We start from the raw sequence: 13,472 nt of genomic DNA, 5'->3' as shown, positions 1-13,472 counted from the left end.
ATTCTACACGTGTGACATTATTACCGCTGAACTTATGTCTGAGTACACAGAACTCACAAGTCTGTATACGGTGGGCCGAGGACACCATCCCTGCCATGGCTTCCTGTACAAGCTGTCTCAGGTGCAGCAGCCATGTTCACCGAGACCACAATAACGGACACGTGGACAGGGCAGCTTGGCAGCACCAGCGTTTCCTGCTTAGCAGAAGACTTTGTAAATGTACTAAATGGGCAGCTCTGGTGTTTCTATATGTCAGGGGTCTTGGCTCAGATTCTGCACCAGGACCCTTCCCGTTACACCACTGTGATCAATATTATACCAAGAACACTACAGTGTTCTGTGTATCCTAAATGTATAGAACACTGCAGAGGTGTACAGAACGGAAGACCGCTCTCACCAATGAGTGTAGACTATCCTGTGCACTGCGTGTGTATAGATGGAGCGGAGAGCAGCCTGGCTATAGATGACATGGAGAATCTAAGTTATTTTATGACAGATCTGCTTTTTTACCCAAACTTTACTAGTTTGGGATATTTGTGCTAATTGCAAAAGCAAAAAACAAAAATCTGTTTTATCTTCACTGCAACAAACCTTAGTTCACCTGTTCTATCCCTGGTGTCTCTGATGCCCCACCTGCATGTGTAATACTCCCGGTCGTTGTTATGTATCTAAGTCAGGGTTAGAGAAGCTAATAGGTGTCCTGCTGTTGTGGAACTACAAGTTCCAGTCTCTCAGGCCCATTTACAAACCACAAAGAATGCAGACACGCGCCGCTTCATCTATATCTACGTAAGTGAGGCGACCTGCTCGTCCAAGGACCTATTCAGGGGCCGCACCTACTCCTGGAAAATCAATCAGCGTAGCTTTGCTGATCCACCTAAAATTGCGCTTGGAGAAAAGGGCGACTTCTAAGTACAACCAACCAACACTTTTAGGTTCATCTCCTTCATGTAAACTTTTCAGATTTTTTCCTAATACTCTGCTCAGTTTAGTTTTATTTATATCTTAAATTAATCCTAAGAGTGAAAGAAGATCAGGACTTTATTACACGTGGTACCTAGAAACGTGTCTGTCTGCAAATGTGCTACTGGATGAACAGAATATGTCCCACTTAAAGTATAGGACTGGACCCGGACTAAACCACTTCAAAGTTAGCGGATATATCATGAGCTTTTGGTAGGAGATGAAAAGGCTGAGAGCAGGGGACTTCCCCCTCAATGTGCCTCTTCCATCCTTTTATCTCCTATAAAAATTCTCATCCAGCAAAATAAAATCTCCAGCACATGGTGCACACTTTATCTTCCAGACAGATCTTGCCACCTTTACCCATAAATCTATGCGCTTACCCTAAAAACTGGTGACCTTGCACAAACGTTTGCATGCGATGTTACAAAACAAACAGCGCTGCTCTGCAACTTTGTAAATGAACCATTCAGGCTAGCAGTGCATGCTGGGACTTGTAGTGTCAAAGCAGCTGAAGAGAGACAGGATGCCTACCTCAGATCTTAGGCTGCCTACCTCAGATCTAAAGGCCTCAACTAGACTTAGGAGAAAACCCAGCTAAATGGTGCAAATGGACAAACCATGTTGTGGTACTAGGGGAGCAAATCCAATTGTTATTGCATGCAGGGAAAATACTGCTTGTAGCACAGACACTGACGTACCTGGACCTCAGCAGGGATATCAGCAGATAAGATATGTGCGGATTGGTTAACGTACTCTGTAGCAGATCAAATATTTTAATGGGTATGGATGAAGCAGAAAATAAATGTAAAGCATGTTTATGTCTTGGATTGTAGCTGGATAATGTCAACATTAGCCAGCCACAACAGAGCCCCAATCTCCGCCTTTTCATACCTTGACGGGGGTGATTGGAGGCGACATCCTCAGATGGAGAGTGTGGCGCTGAGGTGCGACATCATTGGGGCAGCATGGTGGCTTAGTGGTTAGCACTTCTGTCTGACAGCACTGGGGTCATGAGTTCAATTCCCAACCATGGCCTTATCTGTGTGGAGTTTGTATGTTCTCCCCATGTTTGCGTGGGTTTCCTCCAGGTGCTCCGGTTTCCTCCCACACTCCAAAAAACATACTAGTAGGTTAATTGGCTGCTATTAAATTGACCTTAGTCTCTCTCTGTCTCTGCCTGTCTGTGTGTGTCTGTGTGTGTCTGTGTGTGTGTGTGTGTGTGTGTGTTAGGGAATATAGTCTGTAAGCTCCAATGGGGCAGGTACTGATGTGAGTGAGATCTCTGTACAGCGCTGCGGAATTAGTCGCGCTTTATAAATAGATGATGATGATAATAGCCAAGTACAGTCATGGTCATGGAACCTGTCAGGGATGTTGAGGGCCACAAAAAGCCTTGGAGGGCCACATCCAGCCTGCATGGCCACCCAGTGTGATTGCCCCATTCTAATTCATGTCTTTGTGACAGATACAAAAAGCATATCTCATCAGCTATTTATATAGCACCACTAATTCCGCAGCGCTGTACAGAGAGAGAACTCACTCACATCAGTCCCTGCCCCATTGGAGCTTACAGTCTAAATTCCCTAATATACACACAGACACAGACAAAGAGAGAGAGACTAGGGTCCATTTGATAGCAGCCAATTAACCTACTAGTATGTTATATGGAGGGTGGGAGGAAACCGGAGCACCTGGAGGAAACCCACGCAAACACAGGGAGAACTTACAAGCTTCACACAGATAAGGCCATGGTCAGGAATCAAATTCATGACCTCAGTGCTGTGAGGCAGAAGTGCTAACCACTGAGCCACCGTGCTGCCCGCTGTACCTCCCAACTGTCCCTATTTTGGCAGGAATCCCGCTTTCAGGATTCTGAATGTTAGGAGCTATGAAAAAGGACTAAATACACAGAAGGACCAATTGTTCTGAAATGGACACATCCTCTGCACACAGTGGGGGCATCAATTTTGTGAGCGGAAACAATATTTAACCTAGTAATTTGCTAGGAACCAGTGACATAACTAAGACACTGCATGACTTGTATTCATGAGATACTGGTTTCTCGTGTATGACCTGATTGAAGCTGCAGGTGGCGCTGTTGTCCTATAGAACACATTCAGGTACATTTAAAAATGATTACACAGGAAAACTGCAGAATGAGAGCTGCTGAAAATCAATGGGCAGAAATGCCCAACCTCTATCTGAACCATATTGATATACTCTGATGTATATGAGGACATAACAAATCCTAAACCATGAGTAGAGGAATCTAATATTACCCCTTCCACCCAGCAGAAAGTGCTCCTCAGTTAATTTACAAATTAGTTGATGAGGTATGCTTCTAATGTTGGCACCAGTTAATTTAGCACAGATAACTAATAATAGGAGGATCATGAACTTGTGATTTTATATGAGTGGATGGCAACATTTTGTAGAAATTATAGTTTGTTATTATGACAATTTATAAAGCAGTTTGACATTCTTGCTAATACTACAGTATAGTACACCACGGTACATAGATGTATACTAGTAATTGAGGAGACTGGTGAGATAAGTTAGTGTTAACAACACCAGAGGGTCTAAGGCCCTGATATCAATAGGCTGAAGTTCTGAGAGTTTCCGACAGGTTTGAAAAGTAGAGATGTTGCCTATAGCAACCAATCAGATTCTACTTAACATTTTGTAGCATGCACTAAATAAAAGATAGCTAGAATCTGATTGGTTGCTATAGGTAACATCTCTACTTTTTCAAACCCGGAGTTTGGTAAATACACCCCCCTCTTCAGTCAGACTTTCGCTCTCAACACTCCACAGAGACTGCGCTGACCAAGATTGTCAATGATTTTATCACAGCTAAAACTAAAGCCCATTACTCTCTTATTTGTAGAATTACCTCCTTCGCGCAATAAGACTTTACTTTATTCTTCAAACGTTCTCTGAAAACCCACCACTTCAGGCAAGTTTATATTATTCCTCAACCACCCTCCTAATCACCCTTGGTTACCCTATTACCACCATTTACACATCTAACACAAGACAACAACATTCTGACCAACCTAGTTGTGTGACTGATCACACAGCCCTCTAAATACTTTGCAACCTTTGCATTCTAGCTGGACCAATATGCAATATGATGTAGCACTTACCCTTAAGTATCAAACTCCCATAGTCCAATAGATTGTAAGCTTGTGAGCAGGGCCCTCTTACCTCTCTGTCTGTCTGTATTACCCAGTATTGTTTTATTAATGTTTGTTCCCAATTGTAAAGCGCTACAGAATCTGCTGGCGCTATATAAATAAATGATGATGATACCCCCTGGTGTCCTTTCCAGTCTGACTCTATCTCTCCTGTTGGATGGTAATCTAATGTTGTTCCTTATTCAAAGGTCTCTTGAATAGATAAGGAAATTAAATGAGGTTTGTTGATGAGTTTTATCAATGTCCCTTTGGATGCATAAATAGTCTTTTCAAACAATGCTGGTAGGAATCCAGATCAGTGTGATAATAGGGTATGTAATAAATAATTTGGCGGGGGTGTGCTGGAGACTTCTGGATGCAGCGTTTCCCCAGGAACAGTAACGGAACGAGATGGAACAATTTGCCCTCCGAGATAGTGTGTCTGTGTTCCTTCCGCCTCCGGAGTCCGCGCGGTTCGAGGTGCATCATTACTACATCATCGTTTTCCACATGGACATAAGGTTTCTCTCCTCGGATACCTTCAGCAAGCTATGTTTTCAGGATCTTTCTCTGTGGAGACATGATACTGACTCAGCCAAATAAATGAATTCACCCATGCATGACTAATACTGCGTTCACAATACTGGCCCACCAATATCCTGGGTATATGAACCCGGGATATTGCCGGCTGACAGAGCCTCCCAGCCTGGCAAATAACCCTAGTTTTTTGAAGCAGTGTGAACGGGGTATTAAGGGTATATTCACACTTGTGCAGCTAACATCCCCTCCCCCTTCTGTATGACATTCAGGTCTAACCCCCCACCACCAATTCTATGTGATGTTCCTTAAGGAAATCCTGGAAGCATTACCTGTGGGAGGGGCCTGTGGGCCAGAGCGGAGACTTCCAGCCCTATGTGAACAGATAGTCCGTCTCTGCACTTAGAAAAAAAGTCCTTTGATATGGATGTTATTTAATTGTAGTATCATGGCCTTTTGTTATTTCCTAGATGTTACCCAATACTTCTAAATAACCATTTATGTAATGGAATAAAAACATAAATAAACATAAATTCACTACAGCAGATTACGCGCTTGGTCTCACATCACAGTTATTTCATGAGGGTGACTGCACAAAAAAAAAACGTTTTAACATGGGTAAAGAAAAAAATAAAAGGGAAAGATAAACTGAAAAGGCCGCACATTACATTTGTGTTCCAACAATCAATGCTTCCTGTGGTCACGTGTACTTTTCAAGCCGTTTTCGTGCATTTTGCCGTCAAAAGTGCACAGCGTTGGAACTGAAGGTAGAAACAAGGTCTAGTGCAGTGTTGGCTAAACTGTGACACTCCAGGTGTTGTGAAACTACAAGTCCCAGCATACCCTTCCAGCAATAAGCTGCTATATATTGGCAAAGCATTCTGGGACTTGTAGTTTCACAACACCTGGAGTGTCACAGGTTAGCAAACACTGGTCTAGTGGTAATACATCACACTACTTGGGTAGATTCAGCAAACCTTCTAAATAGGAAAAGTGGAGGTGTTACCCTTAACAACCAATCAGATTCTAGCTATTATTTATGTAGTGCATTCTAGACAATGATAGCTAGCATCTGATTGGTTGCTATGGGCTACACCTCCACTTTTCCTTTTTAAAAGATTTGATAAATCTACTCCTCAGGTGATATCTGGATAATTCCCAGTTATTTCCTATATATATTGCAGAGATCAGATTTGTATTTTTCTATGCTATACTTAAAATATATGGGCTCATTACTGTCGTGAATGTCACCTTTTAATAAATAATATGACAAATTTATTGTGTTCTATTTTTCTTGCTGTGACTAGTTTCCTATTTGTTTTATTTCTGTGTAAATCGTTTTTATTGCTGATAGACAGAAAATGCAATACAAAGAGTCTGTGTCAGGCAATTAAACATATCAAATAGACTGATTACAGACATAAGGGATTGTTGGCAGCACGGTTGGCGAAGTGGTTAGCACTTCTGCCTCACAGCACTGAGGTCATGAGTTCAATTCCCGACCATGGCCTTATCTGTGTGAGTTTGTATGTTCTTCCCGTGTTTGCGTGGATTTCCTCTGAGTGCTCCGGTTTCCTCCCACACTCCAAAAACATACTAGTAGGTTAATTGGCTGCTATCAAATTGACCCTAGTCTCTCTGTCTCTGTCCGAGTGTGTATGTTAGGAAATTTAGATTGTAAGCTCCAATGGGGCAGGGACTGATGTGAATGAGTTCTCTGTACAGCGCTGCGGAATAAGTGGCGCTATATAAATAGCTAATGATGATAATGATTGTTAGTATTATCTTCTTACAGTATATTTTCATAACAGAGAAAAGGGACATATTAACATACACTTCGGGAATTCCTGACAGCACAAAGCACTTCATTTTGTAGAATAAATCGCTTCATCGCATCGATCACTTTGTATCACATTACCGGGTTCAAGAGCTGACACTCGTGTTATGGGACCATCACTCACTCACTTTTTATCAGGGCCTGATTATCCAAAAGGCTTACTAGGCTGCAGCCTAGGGAGCTAGAGTTTAGGGGGAGGAAGCAATCCATTTTGGGGTGCAAACTTGTGACGGTGAAATCCATTTTAAAATATAAGAGAATAGTTGTTCTCCAAAGAAAAAAGAAAACATGAAAGATAAATGTAATCTTGACGTTTTTCCACGGTACAGGCTGAAGACAATGGGCTAGATTTACTAAACTGCGGGTTTGAAAAAGTGGAGATGTTGCCTATAGCAACCAATCAGATTCTAGCTATAATTTATTAAGTACATTGTAGAAATGACAGCTAGAATCTGATTGGTTGCTATAGGCAACATCTCCACTTTTTCAAACCTGCAGTTTAGTAAATATACCCCCATGAATCATCCTTTTGCGGGCGCTTGAGGAGAAACAAGTAGAAGAGACAAGGACAGAGACAGGCGCAGGCGTGACAGCCCCCTCAGTAGCGCTCATTCATGGCGCCGTTCTGTACACTTCTGATTTTAGTGAAAATTAAATAAGTGACAACGACAGCCGTAATCCTTCTAAAAAGTGGTGCCGAGTTTGGAAAAACACGGGAACATAAACATTGTCGAGGGGAGAGTGAGGAAAGCTGGATTTTAAATTAAAGACAGGTTCGTTTTTACCTACTGCGTATTAGCCTGGCGTAGAAGGCGCCATCTCAGTGGCAAATAGGGTACAAATAATTATAGTCTCTCAGGTCCCTCTGATCGAGCACCCACCCAACTCACATACACATCAGTGTAGTGAAGCTCTCTGCCCGTGAAGAGTTTCCTGAAAACACTTCGGGTGCTGCCCTCTAACCTACAAATGGGGCACACAATAACCTTAAGCTCAGTTATAAGATAGAGACACCAATCTGTAATAACATATCAGCAGTTTGCACAAGAGTTGCAAGTTATAACAAACATATCTAACGATAAAACAGGAAGGATCTGTGATAGGCATCTCCAGAAACACCGATTAGCAGAACTATGTTTTACAACTACACGAACTGTTGTGCAAAGATCTGTGCTGATTATAATGATCTTTACAAGTGTTAAAAAAAAAAAAAAAATCAGCATAATTATCACTGGGAGAGTTAGTGGTTATTGGATGCCTGTCACAGCAGTCCACTATTTTTTTCAGTGCTGACATCTACAGTGGATATACTTTATATCCTTAATTTATTTTTATCTTTTAGTCACAAACGATTGAATCATTGCAGGTCATTTACAAAGAGCAGCTGATCCACATCATAAAATGCCTTGGTTGAGTGCCTGGCCAACCTGTGGCTGTCCAAGTGTTGTGAAACTACAAGTCCCAGCATGCCCTGCCAACTACTGGCGGGCTATCTAATGGCAAAGCATGCTGGGGCTTGTAGTTTCACCTCACCCGGAGAGCCACAGGTTGACCAGGCCTGGCCTAGATACTTTTAAATGAATAATGACAGAGGACAACGGGATTGTCTGTATTCCACGTGGCTCTTTTTTGTATGTATGGAGGAGCACGATGGGTCTTGTTAACAGTATAGTAAGGGACTCAAAGACTGCCAGCTCTCAGCTCTTTTGTGGAGTAATCCCTGTTGTCCCCACCCATTACAGATGGTTGGTTTGTAGCATCCTGAGCAATCTAATATGCAGATGACCTCACGCACGTACCAGTGCAAACATTGGCCAACCATATATTTGCCCTGTCTGGCCAAATACGATCATTGTGCAGATCTTATTGGTTTGGGCGAGCATAGCCAAATTGCAAGATGAAATTGTCAGTTTTGGTAGACTTACCAGATCAGTCATGTACATAAATCATCATTATTTATTTATATAGCGTCACAGATTCCGCAGCGCTGTACAGAGAACTCACTCACATCAGTCCCTGACCCATTGGGGCTTACAGTCTAAATTTCCTAACATACACAGAGAGAGAGACAAAGAGAGACTAGGGTCAATTTTAATAGCAGCCAATTAACCTACTAGTGTGTTTTTTGGAGTGTGGGAGTAAACCGGAGCACCCAGAGGAAACCCACGGAGAACATACAAACTCCACACAGATAAGGCCATGGTCGGGAATTGAACTCATGACCCCAGCGCTGTGAGGCAGAAGTGCTAACCACTGAGCCACCGTACACACTTGGCTGAGTTGCAATTAATTCATATGACGCATGCAGGCAACTTTAATTATGCAGCATGTCTAACACATGTCTGGACTCTAATCTACCACAAGCACCTATGTCGTACCCCAAAATAGCCTTTCCAGGGGTGTGCCTAGTCATACTATCATTCAACATGGCAACCGAAATGGTGACCTTTTCATCCCTTATGCCAACTACTATAAACATTTGTACATGAAGACAAATATTTTGTTTTTGATGCATTATTAGATCTACCCCCAAAAATACCAGTAGTATTTATTTATACATTTGCATCAATAACATTTTTATTTTTTTTTAACTGAATTTATATTTTGAAGCCACACAAAACTTATCCTGAGCCAGCTGTCTCATCAGAGGTGCCGGAGGTGTGGTTATCTGTCAGTCTCACCTGGTAGGTTAATCGCTTGCTCCTCTACCCTGGCTCAGACAACACTCACTTACATAGGTGACTGATGAAACAGATGACTCTTGTGTTGCTGCACAGTGAAAGCCATTAACGGAGGGAAAAAAAATGTTAGCAGTTAGGAATAGTCCTATAACTAAATGTATGACCTTGTGCAGCATTTTTATCCAGGCAATTTAGTGAGAATCAGAGCACATCTGAAAGGTATTTGGTCTTTTCAGCTCCTATTTAAATTAAGTATTTTGCTTTCACACCAAGAAAAATGCAAATACTTAAGAACAAAATGTTATATATTAGTTGTACGGATTTGGTGCTTGTTCTTAATTTTAGAATTCTCAGATGATGTCCACATTCTGTGCTGGAACCCCCCCCCCCCCTTCAGTCTCAATGTGAGAACCTCCCCAATTAAATGATTTCCTCTACAGGTTACTCTACATACTGGAGGGTCTTCCCAGCTCCTCCCATCAGTCTGGCTGACTGTGTCCAGGCCCTCTCCCCTCACCCACTACTCTGAACTTTGCCATCCTGCTGTCTGCATGGATATTTCCCTGAAGTCTTTTGGGTCTGTCCCTACAGGGTAAGTGGAGCACACATGTAGATAGTGTGATATTTACTGTTCATTGAACTGTGCTGGCAGTGGAGGGGTTAAATAAGTGATGTCTTTCTAATTAAAAGAACTAATAAGTTTTTGCTTAGTTAGCAGTTTAAGAAAAAAACTTTTATCAATAGTTATGTGGGCATTTAAGAAAAAAAGGGGTGCCAGGTTGTCACGATCCCCCTAGATCCTTGTTGGCTAACCTGTGACACTCCAGGTGTTGTGAAACTACAAGTCCCAGCATGCTTTGCCAATATATAGCAGCTTATTGCTGGAAGGGTATGCTGGGACTTGTAGTTTCACAACACCTGGAGTGCCACAGGTTAGCTAACACTGCCCTAGATATTGCCTCCCAGTTAATGTATCACTGTTTCACAGCTGTTATGTTGATCATTTAAATCCCTGTTATGGTTCGATGTCTGGCCTGCCGATGCCGCAAAACATCCCTTCTGTTGTAGCCTATATGGCTGGGAAACAATATCTTGCAGCCATTTTTAAGAGTTAATTCATTGGAGTAATGCTCAAAAATGTGCTTCTGTATGGTCTACATGGGGGCCCAAAGTTTGTTTTTCGCTGGGGGGCCTGGAGACCTCAATTGGGACTATGGCACCCGCTGCAACTTTTAAATAAGGCTCGAGAAACTATAGGAACTAGTTCCCATATTACAGGAGCCAAAGGAGTGAAATCTATACTGTGGGTGTTATTTTGCTTTGGAAAATTACATAGCGTTAACTGTGGTTCACTAGCTCATTAGAAATAAGAGAATCTGCCTCTATGGAGTTCATGGTCACAGTGAGCTGGTCACATGGGGTGGGCGCCTTCATATCCAGCCAGAAAGGAGTCTCTGTACAGACAGATCTTTCTTACACCGCACCATGCAGGAATCCCTGGAGCGCACCATGCAGGAATCCCTGGAGCGCACCATGCAGGAATCCCTGGAGCGCACCATGCAGGAATCCCTGGAGCGCACCATGCAGGAATCCCTGGAGCGCACCATGCAGGAATCCCTGGAGCGGTGTCCTCTCACACCCAGACTTCAGCTCAGTCACCTGCCAAAATCACTGGGGCAGAGAGCAACCCATCACCCTGCCAACCAGCACAACCTAATCTGAGAAGCTCACTGACCATTCATCAGGTGCACCCCAGAGAGTCCTTTCTTGGCAACCTCAGGAGTGGATGCCGCTAGACCATAGTTACCTAATCTCCTGGAAGCTCCAAATTTAGGGTAAGATCTCCTGCACTCCTGGGAGAGCATGTCATTACCCTGGAGAGCACTTAACTGCCTCAAAGTGGCTTAGTGTTTAGCACTTCTACCTCACAGCACTGGGGTCATGAGTTCAATTCCTGACCATGGTCTTATCTGTGTGGAGTTTGTATGTTCTCCCCGTGTTTGCGTGGGTTTCCTCCGGGTGCTCCGGTTTCCTCCCACACTCCAAAAGCATACTGGTAGGTTAATTGGCTGTTATCAAATTGACCCTAGTCTCTCTCTCTCTCTCTCTCTCTCTCTCTGAATATGTTAGGGAATTTAGACTGTAAGCTCCAATGGGGCAGGGACTGATATGCGTGCATTCTCTGTACAGCGATGTGGAATTAGTGGCGCTATATAAATGATGACGTAGATATGACCTGACATGAAATTGCGTCATCCTACTCCGTGTTTACTGAGGTATGTGGTGCTGTCCACCACTTATTCTGCTACCTTTTAGCCACATATCCAAGAAGTAAGGTAGGAAAAGTGGGCAAGAATGGTTTAGAAAGGACTGGGCTATAGGAACATCAAAACCTACGTGGGCTGCACTTTGGGCATCCATGGCGGTTACAGACTTGTTGCTCCCCAGCTAATTTGGAACTACAAATATCAGCACAAGGAAATAGACTTATTGCCTACCTCTGTCTAGGTATTATTTTCGAACCTGACTGTAGCTATGACTGCCCGTTTGTGACAATGCCGTGTGCTTTTGTGCACATTATCTATTATTTATAAAGCACCCCGAAGGGGGTGAACAAAGTACATATTAACAATAATATACAATACTTGGCTATGAATAATGCATAATTATAGAGATCCAGACAGCAAAGAACGTAGTTTTGCAGATCAAGTTGTAGATTAGACGGTGAGCATAAGTGACAGCCGTGTGAAGTAGGCTTGAGCCCAGGAGGATGGGCTCGAGAAACTGGGCTGGGGAGTCGGGCCTAGAGGTAGGGAGGAGAAAGAAGAGGTCTTTTCGTGTTGGTTATTCTGCCTTGTATTTTAGGTTTGTTGTGAGAACACTGGGCCTGATTCATTAGTGATCTTATCTTGTGCAAAAATTAAGATGCTTATTTTTAAGAAGAAACTGGGAGATAAGAGTGAAGTTAAGATGTATTTTTATCTTAACTTAAGAAATTCTTCACTTGCGCAGTGGATTTTGCTTCTTATCTCCCTTTTCTGAGCATGCACAGAGTGGATTTGCTTAAGATAAGCAAAAAATGGCAGATAAGATCACTAATGAATCAGGCCCCCTGTGTTTAATTAGATTTTTGTTTATTTTTATATTTGGCGGCTTTAAAGTTTTGAAAAACCCTTAAATGTTTTTGAAATGACCTTTGATTTCTTGTAAGCCGGCACCCTCTTTGGTTTCACTTAATCATCAACTGTACTTTTTGGTTAGAGATAAACTAAACCTTAACTCTCTAAGACAAAGCTGGGATTGTGGGGGGAAGATTTTTCTCCTGTGATAAACAGATTTTCTGTCTTTAAGTGTATTCAGTACAATATAGCAATACACTCTGAATCTAACATGGCTGATGACAATAATTTTTACTGTGCTGCATAGCAACTATTTTTTTTGTATTCAGTGAACAAGATGTATACAAGTCTGGATGATGCAGCGGGACCAACTTTCTGATTGTGGTACTAAAGAGTTTTTTGGGTCCCTTTGGAATGAAGATGAGTTCCTTGGGGATGGAACTTACACCATAGAGTTACAGGAGGGCGGGATGAGTAGTAGATGTCTGAGAGTGGACATTTCCTTTAACACCAGTTACTTCAGCCCAGTTTGGGAATATTTTTTGCAATTATTTTCAATCTATTATCACAAACTATAGTCAGATTTTTTTACTTGAGTTATTGCATGGCAAAGCTTAAACCGTGTTCTAACATGTTGTGCCACTAGAGGCACTGTTGTCTATAGGGCGCATCCAATTTTCCGCGAGGTGCCACCGGACATCGCCTCAATGAGGTGCAGCGGTCTGCTCTGCAGACACATTGCAGCACCTCACAGGCTGTTTAATTTTCCCCTATGAGTCTATTCCTCTCCTTACTCCTATGATGGAAGGCTGTTCCAAGTGTCCAAGACCAATGAGTATATTTATCAAAGGGCGAAAAGCTCTTTTCACCAGCTATGGCTATGCATGGGGAAGTCATGGGGGTACATACTTATTCTGTTGTGGTGATAACAGAAGAACATCTGTGTTTTCTAAGTTTTAAATATTTAAAAATATATTGTTTTTTTGTTTTAAAAAAAAAAAAATAAAAAAAAAATGTAATCTATTTTTTTTAAATGTATAACTGACAGCCCAAGTTTGGACCTTTTAGTTCCACTGCGTGTAGAGGCAGTGACGGAAAATTGTACTCGGATGACCCTTTAACATTTTATTATTTTTTTTATTGATGCAAAAAAAAT

The 13,472-nt window shown here is 42.3% G+C and overlaps 1 protein-coding gene across 3 annotated transcripts in view; it reads left to right on the top strand.

The window, feature by feature from the left end:
- The first annotated feature begins 9,275 nt into the window (after positions 1 to 9,275).
- MCOLN2 (mucolipin TRP cation channel 2) overlaps positions 9,276 to 13,472 on the top strand; it is a 33,849-nt gene continuing 29,652 nt past the window's right edge. For 2 of the 3 annotated variants that reach the window (XM_075182008.1, XM_075182012.1), the window contains exons 1-2: positions 9,277 to 9,416; positions 9,638 to 9,789. In XM_075182008.1, coding sequence (XP_075038109.1) covers positions 9,749 to 9,789 — 41 coding nt within the window. In that variant the 5' untranslated portion in view covers positions 9,277 to 9,416; positions 9,638 to 9,748. Of the gene's footprint in view, positions 9,417 to 9,637; positions 9,790 to 13,472 lie in introns of all 3 variants that reach the window. The other variant, XM_075182009.1, reaches the window with a different exon arrangement.

This window comes from Mixophyes fleayi, chromosome 8 (assembly GCF_038048845.1).
Source record: "Mixophyes fleayi isolate aMixFle1 chromosome 8, aMixFle1.hap1, whole genome shotgun sequence".
NCBI lineage: Eukaryota > Metazoa > Chordata > Amphibia > Anura > Limnodynastidae > Mixophyes > Mixophyes fleayi.
Note: the sequence above shows the minus strand (reverse complement) of the source record. Positions and strands in the feature narration are given on the sequence as shown.